The 19,428-nt window shown below is 42.6% G+C and overlaps 1 protein-coding gene across 1 annotated transcript in view; it reads left to right on the top strand.

Moving 5' to 3' along the window:
• The first annotated feature begins 3,156 nt into the window (after positions 1 to 3,156).
• Positions 3,157 to 19,428, top strand: part of TMX3 (thioredoxin related transmembrane protein 3) — a 65,415-nt gene continuing 49,143 nt past the window's right edge. The window contains exons 1-2 of the mRNA XM_075828378.1: positions 3,157 to 3,255; positions 4,925 to 4,976. Of these exons, the coding sequence (XP_075684493.1) occupies positions 3,219 to 3,255; positions 4,925 to 4,976 (89 nt within the window). The 5' untranslated portion in view covers positions 3,157 to 3,218. The remainder of the gene's footprint in view (positions 3,256 to 4,924; positions 4,977 to 19,428) is intronic.

The raw sequence follows: 19,428 nt of genomic DNA, 5'->3' as shown, positions 1-19,428 counted from the left end.
CAGTCAGTCGCGTGACATCCTCAGACTGGGGGCATTCTCGGGTATCCTGAACATCAAAAATGAGGCCTTCAATAATTTTTTCCTGGAAATCCAGGTATGTGTCTCTGCCTCTGTTTTTTTTGTAGAGCACAAATGAGTTGTGGATGGCCACCTGTAACAAATAAATGGCCACTTTTTTGTACCAGGTTTTAGTTTTGCGTTTTACTAAATAGGGCTGTAAAACCTGGTCGCTTAAATCCACCCCCCCCCATGTACTTGTTATATTCGGACACGCTCACTGGTTTGTGCTTGTCCGATGTTGCCCCTCTTTCCCTCGCTGCCACTGTTCCTGCGGTATGAATCGTGCTTAGCACATACACATCTTTGCGATCCCTGAACTTGACCGCCAGCAATTCTTCAGATGCATAAGCACAGGAGTCCCCCTTTACCATGCGCTTCCCCACTAATTGCTGTGGAAAACCAATTCTGTTTTTGAGCATGGTACCACATGCCCCAGTCCTTGCAGCATGCAAATGCCTAAACAGGGGCACACTTGAATAAAAATTATCACAGTACAGGTGGTACCCCTTGTGAAGCAGAGGCTGCATTATCTCCCACACGATCTTACTGCTGGTGGAAAGATCAGGGGGGCATCCAGGAACATTTATTGTGCGGTCCCGCCCTTCATAAATTCTGAAGGCGGTGGTATATCCTGACCCGCTTTCACACAATTTGTAGAGCTTAACGCCATATCTTGCCCTTTTTGAAGGTAGATATTGGCGAAAGCTAAGTCTGCCATGAAAGTTGAGGAGGGATTCGTCCACACTTACATTCTGCTCAGGGGTGTAGAGTTGCAGAAATAAATTATTCAGGGAATTTATTAGCGGTCTTATTTTGAACAACCGATCCCGGTTTGCATCGGTACTTGGGGGGGCCTGTGCGTTGTCATTGAAGTGGAGGAACCTCATTATTGTCTCATAACGAGACCTGGGCATTACTGCAGAATATACTGGGGTGGCTTGGGCGGGTCTTGTTGACCAGTAAGACCTAATGGAGGGCTTTTTGACAATACCCATATTTAGGGTGAGCCCCAAAATTTTTTTTAATTCCAGCAAATTGGTGAGCGTCCAATCTCTGGCATGGGTGGATGGATGTTTCTGCCTTATATATTGAGTGGCATATAAATTTGTTTCGTGGACAATCTGATTTAGGATGTCGTCCGTTATAAATAAATGGAAGTAATCCATTTGGACAAAATTTGTATTGTCCACGGTTATGCCAGGAGTGGCAGTAAATCCGTGGATTCTAGGCCCAAAAGATGGGGCAGGTGCCCATACAAGAGCCTGGACTGAAGGGACCAGGCTGTCCCGTGCTACAGCGCTACTTGGCCCTGCGCTTTCAAGTTCTGCAGTTTCAACTGCATCAGGGACAACGTCCCCTGAAGATGAACCTGAAGTGACGCTATCATCGTCACTACCTAAAACAGGTTCCATCTCAGACGCCATCTCTGATGCGGTCTCCGACTCAGACCACAGCATGACGTATGCCTCCTCGGCGCTAAACAACTTCCTCGCCATAACGTAACTAACACTAACACTAACGAAACAAATTGTTTTTTTTTTTTTTTATATAAAACACACAAACTAACTGCTATATATATCTACACTACCGCTAACAAAAAAATAAACCGCTATTGCTATATATGTTATATATATATGTGGATATATATATATATATATATATATATATATATATATATATATATATAATTATATACTCCCTACCTGCCTATTCTAATAGAATAAAAGATAGAAAGGTAGATATATAGAAAAAAAGATAGATGGATAGATAGATTGTATAGATAGATAGAAATCTATCTATACAGAGAATGTTTTAGAGTGTAACTGTATTTTTTGTGTAACTGTAACTGTAATCTTCTGGCAGCAATTCTCTCGAGTCTCTTCTTCTCCTCAAACTGAAACAATGTTTGAGGAGAAGAAAAGAGGCAGGAGATTTACTGCCAGACAAGTCAAAATAAAACAAATGTGGTCGCTGTGATAGTTTTTCACAGCGACCACATGTTCAGGGACCATCAGATTGGTCCCTGATACTCTGCCCAGTGCCCAGAGCTGTTGGTAACATCGCATGCACACTGTTTTCTATGCAGAAATGTATGTGATCGCTGTGATTGGTTGTCACAGCGATCACATGTTCAGGGGCCAAAAGATTGACCCCTGACATTCTGCCCAGTGCCCATGGCTGTTAGCAACAGCCAGGGCATAGAGCTGTGTGCACGCGATCGCGCGTGCACAGTCTCTGAAGTGCCGCCGTAAATAGTCTATACGGCGGACTTTAGAGACCCTGACCGCTGGCCGTATAAATACGGCCAGCGGTCGGGAACCTGTTAAAATAAAAAGCACTGCTGTCACCTACATTACAGCGGCGATCTGCTTATGTAGGAGACAGGGCACTTATAATGTGGTGACAGAGTATCTTTAAGGCCAGGTTCCACCGTAGCGTAAATGCTGCGGAATTTCCGCAATGGAATTCTGTGCGGAAATTTTGCAGCATTTACAGTAGCAGCAAAGTGGATGAGATTTTGAAAATCTCATGCTCACGCTGCTGAAAAAAACCCGATAATAAATTTACTTGCGGTAAATCACAATCACAGGCTGCAGCGGTCACATGTGCTTTAGCGTCATCCACGGAGGGACGCGTCACCACAACATGAAATTTCCGCACCACAGCCTAAATTCCGCAGTTATTTTCTGCAACGTCTGAACTAAGTTACCTAAAGAGCAATAGAAACCAAAGGAAAAAAGGCTGCTGCAGATTTCCACTATGGCCTGTCCACAGTGGAATTCCGCCACGTCTAAACGTGCTCTAAGGGTGGCACCTGGCACAGATACACTAAAAAGAGGCACACCTGTGATGGATGCAGTAATGGGGGCATCTTGCTGCCACACACTGACTGTCATGAGATTCTGTGACTTGCTTTACGTTTTTGGACAATAAATGGAGACTACAAAAATAATCCACATGTTATATGCAGGCTCCGCGTGTGAGAATCAGGGTCGGCTATGTGGGAAGCTTATCATGTCAGACTGTAATAATAATATCATGGGCGCCCGCCGGTGTCTGAGGAAGCAGCGTCCACCCTCTGCCGCCTATCACACGGAGGAGGGAGGGCTTCATCGTGCTCCTCACACAGTTTCCTTCCGGTATCACATCCTCTCAACATGGCAGCTGCCGGGCTCTGCTCCTTCTTAGCAACAGGTAATGACAGAAACGATCTGTTTCTCTTTCTGCTTCCCTCTTTTGTTGCAAGCACGCTGGGTGTATCCGATGTGCCCGTGCCACTGCCATGTGGGCTTGTGCTCCAGCACACCGGGCATAGAATGGGTGTGTGCCCACCTATTGATATAAAGACTCGTGCTGTGTCCATGTATTGGGGCAACATCCTCATCACACCCTCATAGTCCTATAGAGAGGAGGGTGAGCGTTATATAGATGTGCAGGCCGGTCTCATTGGAATATATGGAGAATAAAAGATGCCGATCACATATATGAATAATTAGATGTGATCATCTATAGGAGGTGCAATAATATGAATAAAACGTGATGGTAAAGATCATATGTGTGTAAATGCAGAGTGTACAAATGTGAACATGTATAGGATGTGCAGATTGTATATAAATCAATGGAGATGTATAGGAGGGTCAGAACACACACACACACACACACACACACACACACACACACACACACACACACACACACTGAATGGAGGGTATAGGAGGTGCCGGTCATATATATATGAATGGAGAGTATGTGATTGTGGAGATGTGTAGGAGGTGCAGATCACATATTTGAATAGAGAGTATACTATTGTGGAGATGTGTAAGAGGTGCAGATCATATATATGAATGGAGAGTATACGATTGTGGAGATGATTAGGAAGTGCAGATAACATATATGAATGGAGAGTATACGATTGTGGAGATATATAGGAGGTGCAGATAACATGAATATAGAGTATACGATTGTGGACATGTATAGGAGGTGCAGATGCCAACATATATAAATGGAGAGTATATGATTGTGGGCATGTATAAGAGGTGCAGATCATATATATGAATGGAGAGTATATGATTGTGGAGGTGGAGATGAATGGAGAGTATGAATGTGGAGATGTATAGGAGGTGCAGATTATATATATAGATATATAATGGGGAGTACGATTGTGGACATGTATAGGAGGTGCAGATTATATATATGAATGGAGAGTACGATTTTGGAGATGTATAGGAGGTGAAAATCATATATATGAATGGAGAGTATTCGATTGTGGACATGTATAGGAGGTGCAGATTATATATGTGTGTGTGTGTGTGTGTATATATATATATGTAATGGATGGAGAGTATACGATTGTGGAGATGTATAGGAGGGGCAGATCATATATATGAATGGAGGGTATACGATTGTGGAGATGTATAGGAGGTTCAGATCAGATATATGAATGGAGAGTATATGATTGTGGAGATGTATAGGAGGTGCAGATCAGATATATGAATGGAGGGTATACGATTGTGGACATGTATAGGAGGTGCAGATCAGATATATGAATGGAGAGTATATGATTGTGGAGATGTATAGGAGGTGCAGATCAGATATATGAATGGAGAGTATACGATTGTGGACATGTATAGGAGGTGCAGATCAGATATATGAATGGAGAGTATACGATTGTGGAGATGTATAGGAGGTGCAGATCAGATATATGATTGGAGAGTATACGATTGTGGAGATGTGTAGGAGGTGCAGATCAGATATATGATTGGAGAGTGTACGATTGTGGAGATGTATAGGAGGTGCAGATCAGATATATGATTGGAGAGTATACATATCCCGGCATGATTCTTTCCCCTTTGTTTTGTTGCAGTCTTCTTCCTGTTGGCCCCCTCCTCAGCATTTGTAGAGGACTTGGATGAGAGGTGAGTATACTATTTATGTGAATAGCTGCACGCCTGAAATGAGAGTAAATGACCTTCTATAAAACATTAGATGTCGTTTGCAGTCTCCGCCTTTTGATAAATATGCTGCACAAAGATGAAGTTGTTGAAACAATGGGGCACATTTACTATTCAAATTGAGGCTGAATTCTGGCGTACGTTCTGTGCGTTACATTTATTAACCGTTTTAGATGCTATTTTGTTAAACGCTAGCCAAGGAGTGTGCTTTATTGGAAAAGGTGTGTGGCCTGTTGGAAAGGGCATGGCTTAAAATGCGATTGTGCTCCAAAAATGTGCCAAATTGTGGCATAAAAAACAGGCGTAAACTAAGCCAATTAAATGGGGATATTAGGTAAAGAAAAGTATCTACATGTCTAGCTGGATGTGCCAAATTTATCATGCAGAATGCAACACTGTGAATTTGGCGCACTTTCTGTCTGCCTTGTCTAAGTTTACGCTTTTTAAAAGTTAGACAGTACGGCCTTATTCACACAGTGCAGATTCTGCAGATATTTTTTAAAGAGGCTCTGTCACCAGATTTTGCAACCCCTATCTGCTATTGCAGCAGATCGGCGCTGCAATGTAGATTACAGTAACGTTTTTATTTTTGAAAAACGAGCATTTTTAGCCAAGTTATGACCATTTTTGTAGTTATGCAAATGAGGCTTGCAAAAGTCCAAGTGGGTGTGTTTAAAAGTCCAAGTGGGCGTGTATTATGTGCGTACATCGGGGCGTGTTTACTACTTTTACTAGCTGGGCTTTCTGATGAGAAGTATCATCCACTTCTCTTCAGAACGCCCAGCTTCTGGCAGGGCAGATCTGTGACGTCACTCACAGGTCCTGCATCGTGTCGGCACCAGAGGCTACAGTTGATTCTGCAGCAGCATCAGCGTTTGCAGGTAAGTAGCTACATCGACTTACCTGCTAACGCCGATGCTGCTGCAGAATCAACTGAAGCCTCTGGTGCCGATGTGTCCTCGCTCGTCTGACACGATGCAGGACCTGTGAGTGACGTCACAGCGTGATCTCTCGAGAACACGCTGTGTCTGCACTGCCAGAAGCTGGGCGTTCTGAAGAGAAGTGGATGATACTTCTCGTCAGAGCGCCCAGCTAGTAAAAGTATTAAAAACGCCCCGATGTACGCACATAATACACGCCCACTTGGACTTTTACTTTTAAACACGCCCACTTGGACTTTTGCAAGCCTCATTTGCATAACTACAAAAATGGTCATAACTTGGCCAAAAATGCTAGTTTTTTTAAAAATAAAAACGTTACTGTAATCTACATTGCAGCGCCGATCTGCTGCAATAGCAGATAGGGGTTGCAAAATCTGGTGACAGAGCCTCTTTAACCCCTTAAGGACACGGCCCATTTTGGCCTTGAGGACAGAGCAATTTTTTTTACATTTCCCTCTTTGCATCCCGACGCTCATAACGCTTTTATTTTTTGTACGATGTAGTTGTATGAGACGTTGTTTTTTGCGGGACGAGTTGTACTTTATGTACGTACCATTTTTTGGTACAAATACATTATCGTTTAATTTCTATACATTTTTAATTAGATTAAAATGCAGAAAAAAAAGCAGTTGCGCAGCAGTTTTAATATTTTTTTTTTTTTACACCATACACCGATCATCATAAATAATGTTATACATTTGTTGTACAGGTTGTTACGGTCGTGGCGATACCAAATATGTCTATATTATTTCATGTTTTGGGACTTATATTTTAAAAAGTTGATTTATTATAAAAAATGTGTGTTTCTGTGTATTTTATTTACTTATTATTTATTTACCATAATTTTTTTTTTTACATTCATTTAACTTTTTTTTTTAATCCCATAAAGGGATTTATCATTTTGATTTTTATTTTGTAACTGCAATGTACTGGCATAGATCTATATGCAAGCACATTAGCCTGTGCACTGACTGTACACAGGCAGTTGTTAGGGCATACCTCAGTATGCCCTAACAACAGGAAATATGTTCAGACAGCCCTGGGGTCCTTCAATGGACCTTGGGCTGTCTGGCCATACGAGTTGTGGGCTTTGATCGCGTCACAGTTATCTTCTGTGACGCGATCAATGTGCAGTCCCCTCTCTTTGAACGCCGTGATCTGCTTTCATCGCGACGTTCAAAGGGTTAACAGCGGAGAGAAGATGTTTCTCTCCTCCCCGCTGTCAGAGCGGGGCCGTGGCTGTGTATTACAGCCGTTGCCCCGCTCTCGATCGCGCGCACAGACGCGCGCAGGGACGGCTGTCACACAGGACGAGTATGCTAGTCCTAATGCGCGAAGTGCTCGCCGCTCAGGACGCGCATACTCATCCTGTGTCGGCAACCAGTTAAGCCAAAACCAGGGGTGGAACCTAAACAAAATAAATATAAAGGAATGCCTTATATGTTTACTCTCCTGGACCCAATTCTGGTTTTCGGCTTAAAAAAGGCATATAAAATCTGCATCAAATATGCACTGTGTGATCAAGACCTATTAGTAAATTTGCGCACATGATCTTGCTCTTGAGTGATTTCTTTTAGTACTCCTTTCAGCCGTGTTATCTTGGTTTCTTACATGTAATAGATGCTGGGTGGCAACTTCTAATGGCTGCCAGTAAAGTGCCTTGAAGCTTTGTTACCCGGCTTTCCTGACTTTCTGAAAGGAGATAGGACTGTCTTTCTCCTACCTCTCTCTACCAATCCTGACATCAAGGTAAAAGTATCTTATCTTGGGCAACTACCCACTACAGTTGGCACAACTAGGAGCCTGCACCAGGGCTAGATCTACTGTGTCAAATACACAACACCACAAGGAGAGCATAATGATATATCTTCTTTATCCACCATTTTCATGTTGATGGATTCTCACGAGATAGTTCCATTGGGCTTAGATCAAGGCACAAAAATTGACGTAGATCTGTAAGGTAAGACATTAGGCTACATTCACACGATAGTGAAAAAATGGCCATTAAAAATTGATCAACTGTCAGTTTTTCATGGTCATTTTGAATCCGTGTCTCCAAATTTCCAGTCCGTCTGTCCGTTTTTAATGATCGTTTGTCATCCGTTTATCATGGCCGTTAAATGAAATCAAGTTTTTTTTCTTGTCCCAACCCCCTGAAAACACCACAGTGCCCATGTAGATACTGCTGCAATGTCCCTGTAGATATTGCCACATTGCCTACTATAGATAATGCCCACATAGGGCCAGCGCCCTCATAGTACCACAGTGCCCACTGTAGATAGTGCCACAATGCTGACATATAAAGTGCCAGTGCCCACATAGTGCCACAGTGCTCACATAGTACCAGTGTCCACATAGTTCCACAGTGCCTATTGTAGATAGTGGCATTTAGCCCACATTGTGCCACAGTGCCCATATAGATAGCACCACAGTGTCCCCTGTAGATAGTGCAATTTTAGCTCACTGTAGGCGTGGAATCCCTCTGGCTGGGGATTCCGCTCATAGACGGAGTCCCTGACGTCTCTTTCCATATATGGACAGTGATGTCAGGAGAGCGGAATTCCCTACCAGAGTGGGCCATGGATTCCGCTCCAGGAGTAACCCCTTGACGTCACTGTCTATATATGGATAGTGACGCCGGGGGGCTACTCCAGGAGCAGAATCCCCTGCCAGAGTGGGGTCTGGCTGCCGGGGATTCCGCTCCTACAGGGAGTTACAGTGGTGCTATCTATTGGTGAGGGGGGGGGGGGGTTTGCTATCTTCAGTCAGGGGGGAGCTATCTACATGGAGTTGTGCTATCTACAAGACTTGAGTCCACGGCCAGAGATCTTGCGATGCTCTGGCTGGGGATTCCATTGTTAAAAGTCCTGCCTTCACTTACATGGACAGTAATGTCAAGGGCTTCCCCGGGCTCAGCGCTCAAAGTAGCGCTGTGTTCGTGAAGTCCTCGGCCAGGATCAGTTCTTACTGGCCGTTACAAGGATTGTTTCCTGAAAAACGGCTGGTAAAAACTGATCCATTGACTTCTATCGGGGGTGTGAAAATGGCAAAAAATAGGACTTTTTTTTTTTTACTGAGAATATTCACGGCCTGTTAAAGAAACCACCATGTGAATACACCCATGGAACTTCATTGTTCTGAAAACGGCCGTTCAGGTTTGGATCATAAAGAGAGACAACGTATATAGGAAAAATTCTACTTCCACTCCTTGTGTGGTCTTCAAAAACTGCATAAAAAAAACTGACCAAAAGTGAGTTTGAGCTCTATAACGCCTCCTGTACAAGGGACAAAAATGTGGCAGAATTTCCACGTGATGTATTTACATGCTGTAGATTGAGAATCCACAACGCAGGTCAATTTCTGTCCCCTGTGCAGGAGGCCTAATGATCCATTCTGCCCCCATTTTTGGTTATGAGTATGTTCACTATATGGCCAAAAGTATATGGACAACCTTCCTCATTTTTTAGTTCAGATGTATTGTAAACAGGAGCATAGAATCAAGCACACAGCCATGTAATCTCCATAGACAGACATTTCTAGTAAAATGGGGCGTACTGAAGAGCTTTATACGTGGCACTGTCATAGGATGCCACCTTTGCACAAGTCAGTTAGTGATTTTTCTGGTCAGCCACGCTCAACTGTAAGTACTATTATTGTGAAGTGGAAACTTCCAGGATAAACAACATTTCAGCCACGAAGAGGTAGAGCGTGCAAACTCATAAATCTGTGCCGCCCTGTGCTGAAGCGTGGCGTGTAAAAATCACCTATCCTTTGTTACATCACTCACTAGAGAGTTAAAAACTGCCTCTGGAAGTAGCATCAGCACAAGAACAGTGCATCAGGAGCTACATGAAAGATCCCAATGCCAAGTGTCGGCTGGAGTGGTGTAAAGCACATCGCCACTGGACACTAGAGCAGTGGAAACGTATTCTGTGGAGTGACGAATGGCGTTTAAATATGTAATAAGATTGATGGAGGTATCTGGGTTTGGCAAATGCCAGGAGAATGCTACCTTCTGGAATGCATAGTACCAACTGTAAAATGTGGTGATGGACGGATATGATCTGGGGCTTTTTTTCGGGATTTTGGCTCGACCCATTTCTTTCCAGTGAAGGATAATGTTGATGCTTCAGCATACCAAGACATTTTAGAAAATTGTAAGCTTCCAACCTTGTGACAACAGTTTTGGGAAGGCCCTTTCTAATATGACTGTGTCCCCTGTGCACAAAGCCAGGTTGATAAAGACAGGAACTGGAGTGGCCTGCACGGAGCCCCAACCTCAACCCTTTTGAAATCATTTGAGATGGATTGAACACCAATGGTGAGCCAGACCTTCTCGTCCAACATCAGTGCCTTATATAAAAATAATTATTTTTGGCTGAATGGGCACAGACACACTCCAACATCTTGTGGAAAGCCTTCCCAGAAGAGTGGAAGCTGATATAGCTAAAATATTTGGCCCAACTCCATGGTTATGGAATGTGATGACGAGCAAGCTCATATAGGTGTGATGGACTGGTGTACACATACTTTTGGCCATATAGTGTAGGTAGATGGATCCTTTTACTGTATTAGCCAGAGCATAGAGCAATACAAAGAGTGGCACCGGCGACACAGCTTATCGTTAAGGCTATGTTCACACCTTGTTTAGTGTGCACGTTCAGGGGATGCGCTTAGAAATACTTCCGTTGCAAACGATGAACATGTCCATAGACTGCTAAAGCCCGAATGGATGTCAAAAGAGTATCGTTTTGGAATCCGCCTTGTAGGTATATGCATCGGGGGCTTTACGTTCAGGGCATACGTGAGAAGCTTGGGTATACCACACTGTTATCCAAACTGCCGGTGATATTTTGAAATCTGATAATAAAACCTATTTGTAGACTGCAAGTGGGAAGTCCCAGGTTATTGTATTAACAATTCTACATTTATATATTACAACTTTTCTTGACAGCATTACTTACATTTCCTGAAATAACTTTTTAATGCAGTTCTGCCGCTGCTTTTTCTTCCTGTTTTCACATGGCACACACAAGCCATAAGATTACTCGCTTCCACCCACCCTGTCCACATGGATTCCTTATAAAGAAATATTGGGAACTGAGAAACAAATGTTTTGAGTGCCATAATTCTTTAACGCACATATCCACAACCTTAAAGAGGCTCTGTCACCACATTATAAGTGCCCTGTCTCCTATATAAGGAGATGGGCGCTGTAATGTAGGTGACAGTAATGCTTTTTATTTTAAAAAACTATCTTTTTTCACAACGTTCGGAGCGATTTTGGTTTATGCTAATGAGCTTTCTTAATGCCCAAGTGGGCGTACTTTTACTTTCGACCAAGTGAGCGTTGTACAGAGGAGTGTATGACGCTGACCAATCGGCATCATGCACTCCTCTCCATTCATTTACACTGCACTAGCGATATAGATATATCACTATGTGCAGCTACATACACAAACCCTAACATTACTACAGTGTCCTGATAATGAATACACATGACCATCCAGCCTGGACGTCCTGTGTACTCAGAATCCTGACACTTCTGACTCTTTTTTTTGTGAGATTCCAGCAACGGATACGAAATCTCGCGAGATCACAGAGCTAAACGAGATTTGGTTTCACTTGCCGGAATCTCACAAAAAAAGAGCCAGAAGTGTCAGGATTCTGAGTACACATGACGTCCAGGCTGGATGGTCATGTGTATTCATTATCAGGACACTGTAGTAATGTTAGGGCTTGTGTATGAGGCTGCACATAGTGATATAACTATATCGCTAGTGCAGTGTAAATGAATGGAGAGGAGTGCATGATGCCGATTGGTCAGCGTCATGCACTCCTCTGTACAACGCCCACTTGGTCGAAAGTAAAAGTACGCCCACTTGGGCATTAAGAAAGCTCATTAGCATAAACCAAAATCGCTCCTAACGTTGTGAAAAAAGATCGTTTTTTTTAAATAAAAAGCATTACTGTCACCTACATTATAGCGCCAATCTCCTTATATAGGAGACAGGGCACTTATAATGTGGTGACAGAGTCTCTTTAAGGGTGCATCTGGGGGGCTAATCACAATGTGGGAGATTTAGGAAAACTAGTGCAAGGGAAGAATGGAGCACTCCTAGCAGCCCATCAGGTGCAACTTTAATTTTCCAAAGGGCCTCTGAAAAATTAGAGCTGAGCTCTGATTGGTTGATATTGGCAACTTCTCCACTTTTCTCTTGGGCTAGATTCACACGGGCAGAAATGCTGCAACATTTGCCCATGTTATGTGCGCATTTTGCTGCGTATTTCACCCCTTTTACATTAGAAAGGCTGAAATCCACTTTGAACAGAATGAGGATGCTCTGGATTTGAAAATCTGCAGCATCCTCTGATTTTCCTCCAGAAAATGTTCAGCTTTGTACAAATTGACTGTAATCACCGAAAAATCTGCATTATTTCTATTTAATTTACACCAGTAACTGGCGCCAATTAGAGGGGAAATCTAATTTAGCTCATGGCTGGCGTAGATTTCCCCTTCTGACGCACGGACGACTAGAGATGTGACTAATTTATTAAGAGGAGTGCACCTCTTAATAAATTAGGCGCATCTTACTCCATCGCTGTTTAGGCATATGAAATGCCGGTCTCAATACATTTATATAGTAGCTCCAGCTATAAATGTCCGTACACCTTAGTTTAAAGTAGTCCGAACCTGACGATTTTGGCATGATTGACTGATGCTAAGGTACATGAGGGCAGCTTGACTGTGTCCAATGACAGATCTCACAGGAAAAAAAGGGTTGCCGGTGTTGTATTTTGACATACCCAGTCCGTTGTTCCCGCAGGTGATAAGCTGCTGCCAGAGCTTTACCCATGAAATAGAAATATACGCTCAGTTGATAGGCTATTCGTCGGACAGCTATCTAATGTTTATGACCTGTTTAAGGGCCACATGCTTTTTTCGCGTTCATGCGTCTTTAGCCTCACTGGCGGCATGTGGTGCTGTCATCGCAGTGAGACAGCCTCCTTTTCTTTCCATTTGTCCGGCCTCTGATACCATGGGCATTGAAGAAGGGCTGCAGTGTCGTTGCAGACAGACGTTATGCAATGCTTTTGGCAACAATAGAATGTAATGTTGCTTTTACCACATTGGTTCCAATGTCATAATCTCCAGCTTTAGAATATTTAGTAAAGTTTTATACAATTAAAACACGTCTAACTGATCACTAAATATGCTCTGTTTGTGGCTTATTCAAGTGGCATTTGACCCAAGGAAGGTTGTGCATGCGTGTTTTAACGGGAACCCGTCACCAGCATTTCACCTATTAAACCAGCAATACCTGGTGGAAGTAGGTGAAAATAATCATTTTTATGTAACCTAGAATTATCTTCTAAGTAGCTTTAGTATTCAATTTTTTAGTGTTCATGTGCCATATGCTAAGGAGCATAAGAGTCATATCTTCATTCCTAAAGCCTTTCCGAGTTTACCCACCTCGTTATTTTTGATTGACCTCTCATCGCCTCCCTCAAGTACAAACTAAATCCCACGGTTGCGCATCGATGACCTTTTCTGGTGTGTGCACACAACGGGACACCATAGTGGCGCATGCGCAGTAACTGGATTTGAGGCCCGGACGAAGCAGGGCAGGGTATTGGTCTATACATGACGGGCGCGTGTGTGATATCTCAGATGAGATTTTGGCATTCAGGGCTGGCCGGTTTTCGGCGGTGGGTGGGCATAAGAAAAGGAACCAACGAGACTGCCGCATTATTACCATAAAAGGTGCAAAATGTTTGCAGACCGTTATTTACGGTCGAAGAAGAAGTTTAGGATAGCGGATAACGGCAATGAACTTTTGACAGCAGTGGCCAGCAAGGGTGAATAGAGTTCAATATGTGAAATGCTGGTGGTAGGTTCCATTTAAACCCTTGTGCCAGTCTCGCCCTCAGTGCAGCGTGCAACAGATTTATCAACAGGGCGCAGTTGGATTTCGACATGCCCGATCCTTTTGTTCTTAGGGGAGATAAGCCACCGTTACAGGTGTCTGGCAGCGGCTTACTTCCCTCTCCCCATTCAGAATATAAGCCTAGCCAAGAGTCCATATGTATAGGGGGGGGATTGGGAGAAATAGCGGTCAGTCAAACGAGCGGTCGGCCGTCCGTTATCTAATTTGTATGACCAGAAAAGTGTTGGAAAACAAGTGTTTGTAATCTTTGATAAATGGGTCGCATGACTAAAGCCCCACCCACTTTTACAAACCTATTTGTATGTGTTCGAAAAAGTGACATAGGGACAATTTTTTCCTTACCACCTGCTGACAACTTATGTTACCGTGTCTACGCCATTTCCTATGTTTTTTGTATTGGGAAAATATTTTTGAGAAAGATAATTGAAAAGAAGAAATTCCTGTTAAATGGGTATTGTCAGAATCAAAATGTATCTATTCGGTGATAGGTGACTGATCGCTGGAGGCGCCACTGATCACTAGAATAGCGGTACCGAGCCCTCCGTTACTCCTAAATGCAAGATCACAGGAGAACTTTAAATGGAGCGGCGAACGAGTATGCGCGATGCTGCTCTATTCAATGTCTATGGGACTGACCGAGACAGTCAAGTATAGCGCATTCCTCACTGCATTCAAGCTCCTCCTCACTGAGGACGTGTTGCCCATAGCAACCAAAAAGATTCCAGCTTTTAGTTTTTCGAAGGCGCTTTGGAAGATGAAGATCACAACCTAATTATTATTTTTTGACTACGCCAACATGCATGTTTGTAGTTTAAGAAAGTCCCTGACATTGGTAGGCTTGTCAATAGATTTTTATATTCCGTTATTTCTTTTGTTCCCTTCTTTTGCCCTAAATCTCACATTACAAATTAAAGCTACAGATAAAGGTATGGTGATAGGCCACTAAAGCTGGGCACGTTCCTTTCATCCATTGATGTCCTAATGCTTGAAGTTCACACTCCTCTGACACCCAGAGTACAATCCGTACACCATTACAGTCTATGGAGGAGATTTATTAGGACTGGTGCTTCATACGCCAGTCTTAAAAAAATAAAATAAAAAAATAAATAAAGCGTTGCATCTTACTCCAACGAATTGTTTATTAAGAGGCGAACGCCTCTAAATGTTTTGCTTCTTTTGACAGTACAACACAAATACTGACCGCGGTTGTGCTCCCATTGGACATAAAATAAAAAATATGTATAACCTTAGGCCTTATAGACTTGAAGTTAATGGGACTGAGCTGAAATACCCCACACAACCTGTGGACGGGTGTGGAACTGTTTTTTGGAGAAAGCAGCCATGTTTTTTCGTATCCTGTACAACTTCCTTAAAAATATTTTCTCTGTGCTGCGCCACTCCCGTTCTCGCGCAGTCCCGCGAACTGCTACTCCGCATCACACAAGTGAACTTATAATAGGGACTATCGAGGGCTCCTTCAGGGTTTCCATCGTTTTGACTGCAGGAACATCGCTGTAAGCCAGCAAAGCTCACAACACATGTGAACAGCGCTTTAAAGATATAATTGTAGAAGCAGAGAAGAGGAGAAAAATGCTTGGACAGCGCTTACCCTCGAGGACAATGACGGAAGTAGTCGAAGAACATTTTGTTCATTTATTGATCTCAAACATAATGTATATTGGGAACCAATTCCCTTTTTCAAACCGCAGAGATCATCTCATCTGATAATATAATTGACCGTTAAATGCAATATTTCAGATCAGTACATTTACTAATGCCTCCAAGGTTGTACGAACATCCTTTGCCAGTATATTTATACCGAACTAAATTGCTGAGCAGTGGACTGTGAATACTGCAGTCCGAGCACTGAAAATGTTTCACGGTGGGAATTATTAATGCGCGGTTCACTGAGTTGCCATCAGATAATGGACTCTGTTGAGCGGACGATGTGCTGCAGTGTGTACTGTAAAACCATTTGCTCGAATGGTGAGCGTAACAAAACAATGTGGATTTCCACTGCTGTTGTGCCAGTGATGCAAGCTTATCTTTATAGCTGACGAAACTGCCTGTCATAATAAAAACAACAATGATTGGTTATGGCAGCAGCAGTAAAGAGAATGCTTGTGAAAGCCCCCGGGGACGCGATGCTGCAATAATACTGATCGGTTTCTGAGCAGTTTTTACAACATTGCGAAACAAAAACAAAATGCTGTAACCGCATGAATTAGTTGTGATATTCTGGGCAATCTAGATATATAGGTACGGAGAAGGTGTTATTTATAAGTATGCAGCGTCTCCGGACAATCCGGATTATCCTGTGCGGAAACAACGTACTATAGTTTCTTCTCTATAAAAGGAAAATTATTGCTGTAAAGCAAACTCTTAATATCAAGGGTGTGTGACAAAATTATAATTCAAATCATTCCAAATGCTAATTAGAAATGTGTGTGTAGAACAAAGAAATCCGTGTCAACGTCATCAGTAGCAAGTAAGGCTGAGTTTCCACAGAGCGCTTTATTACATTTTTATTGCAGTTTTGTTGCGATTTTTATTTTGTTTTTTTCAATTTTTTTTTTATGTGCTTCTTCATTGCTTTGAAAAATGTTAAAAACACATTTATTTAAGGGCCTGTTCACATCACCGTTCGCTGTGGTTTTCGTTTGACTTTTCGTTGCAGGGTTCCACGACTGAAACCTCTGACGGAACCCCTGAATGGAAAGTGAACGCTGATGTGCACAGGCCCTACTAACTTCTGTTTTCAGCTGTGCGGCTATCAACAGCTAATTCTTTAAATGTTTGATAGATGTTGTTCCCACCTCTGGGACCTGCACCTAACTATAGAATGTCCCTCGTCTTACCTTCTCTTGCTCTTCGGCCACTGACTGACGAGGTGGTTAGGAGTACGGGAACAACTGAGCGGTGCTGTTTTCGTAATTCCCATAGAAGTGAATAGGAATTACAGAGACCAGATAGTGATGCGAGCTGCGCTGTTTCCGAAACGCAGGCGCTACGGAAAGCCCACTGTGCTACGCTGTTTTCTTAACCCTCACTATCTTGTGACTCAGAGGGGGGGGGGTCCATCTATAAGCATTAATGGGGCATGTGGAAAGGGGTTGTCTTCATGAGACAATCCCTTTAACCCCTTAGTGACCACCAATACGCCTTTTCACGATGGTCACCAAGGGGCCTTAGGCTAGGCCGTCGCCTTTTCACGGTGGCCTAATCTAAGTCCTGCACGGGTGTCCCGTGCAGGCTGGATCCGGGGGTCGGCTGTCTAATGACAGCCGGGCTACTGCTCTAACGGCCGCAATCAAAGTTTACTTCGATAGTGGCCGTTTAACCCGTTAAATGCCTCGGTCAATTGCGACCGCAGCATTTAACTTGCTTACAGAGGGAGGGAGCTCCCTCTGTCACCCATTGGGGCCTGTAAGTGCAATTGCGGGCCTCTGATGTGGTGCCATGGCAGCCAGGGGCCTGATAAAATCCCTTAGGTCTGCCCTGGGCATATGCCTATTAGCAGGGCCGGCCTTAGGTTGGATGGCGCCCTGTGCGGGACTCTATTGCCTCCCCCTACACAAACCCAAAATTAACCACACACACATATATATATATATATATATATATATATATATATATATATATATATTATAATGACACGCACATACTGGAAAAATATACTGTACATACATAAAGACAGATATTTAGACATACAGGCAAATATACATGCACACATTCTGGAATACATACATACATACATACATACAGGTAAATATATAGACGTACACACACACACACACACACACACACACACACACACACACACACACGGAACAAGTACATAAAAGGCACATATATACAAGCACAAAGACACATTCACAAACAGACCCATATATACCCAGTACAGATAATGTAGTAGACATTACCTGCAGTCCTATGTAACACCACAAATAACACAGTGATAGTACAGATAATGTCGTAGTTGATAACTATACCCATATATATGGGGCAGCAAGGTATATAAGTGGAAGCAGTGTGTATAGGGGGCAGCAGGGTATATAGGGGCAGCATAGATCTCTTCATTTTATCTGTTTTACTTTAGTATTGAACACATACTTATACATATACGCAGACACATATACACACATACTGTAACATATACACTTACAAACACTGAGACACATACTGTATATACACACACCGATACTCACCATCTCTCCTTGCTGACAGGATCACAGACTTCGTGCAGGACGGTCTGTGGGCGGAGCTTCCTCTTCTCTTGCTCCTTGACTCTTTATTTACTCCGTGTGTGTAACCAAGAGCAGAGCACAGAGTAGAGGCAGAGCCCAGTGGCGCCCCCTACATTCTGGGAGGGTACAGCGCCCTGTGCACTTGCACAGGTTGCACACCCCTAAGGCCGGTCCTGCCTATTGGGACTAGCTGTAGGCGCGTCCTAATATATTGCCTATCAAATTTACACTGACAGGCAATAATGCTCTGGTATACTAAGTATACCAAAGCATTATAGCAGTGATCTAAAGATCGCATAGTAAAGTCCCCTAGTGGGACTAAAAAAAGAAGTCATCAATGTGAAATAAAAACTACAGTAAAAAACAAACAAACCGTTTTTTTTCCATAAAAAGTGGTTTTATTTAGTAAAAGTGTCAATAAAATAAATAAAAGTACACATATATGGTATCGCGGCGACCGTAAAACCCGCAAGAAAACGATGGCGAATTTGCTATTTTTTTATATTGCCCCCCAAAAAGTCATTATAAAAGTTAATCAATAAGTGCAATGTACCCCAAAACAGTACAAATCAAAACTACGTCTCGTCCCGCAAAAAAAAGCCCAAAAAATGACGGTTCTTGGAAAGCAACGATGCAAAAACAAATAATTTTAGTTCAAAAGAGTTTTTATTGTGTAAATGTTGTAAAACATAAAAAACCTCTACATATGTGGTATCGCCGTAATCGTACCGACCCATAGAATAAAGGTAATGTTCTATTTACGCCGCACAGTGAATGCTGTCAATTTAAAAAGCATGGAACAATGGCGGAATTTCAGGGTTTTTTCTAGTCACCCCAATAAAAGTTAATAAAAAAAAATTATATGTACCCCAAAATGGTGCCATTAAAAAGTAAAACTAATCCCGCAAAAAACAAGTCCTCATACAGCTATGTCGGCGGAAAAATAAAAAAGTTAGAGCTCTTTGAATGCGACTATAGAAAAACAAAAAAAAGATAGCTTGGTCATTAGGGCCTAAAATAGGCTGGTCACTAAGGGGTTAAGGCTACAGTGAAAAAGCGTATAGTGTGGAACATAGAGCAGAACCTAGATCAAAACCGTTACCAAACAGAAGAAGTGGAATATATTTTATGGTAAACCATGTGTTCTAAAGTTACCAATGTTAGAAGGTGAATAACATTGAGTTTCTCTTTTTTTCGTTCCTTGTTTTTGTGTTTGTTTTTTTTTTGGGTAGTTTCATCCAATATTTATACAACTGTATAGAAAAACACAGCGTAAAGA

This window comes from Rhinoderma darwinii, chromosome 5 (assembly GCF_050947455.1).
Source record: "Rhinoderma darwinii isolate aRhiDar2 chromosome 5, aRhiDar2.hap1, whole genome shotgun sequence".
NCBI lineage: Eukaryota > Metazoa > Chordata > Amphibia > Anura > Rhinodermatidae > Rhinoderma > Rhinoderma darwinii.
The sequence above is the reverse complement of the archived record's forward strand: the minus strand, read 5'-3'. Positions and strand labels throughout refer to the sequence as shown.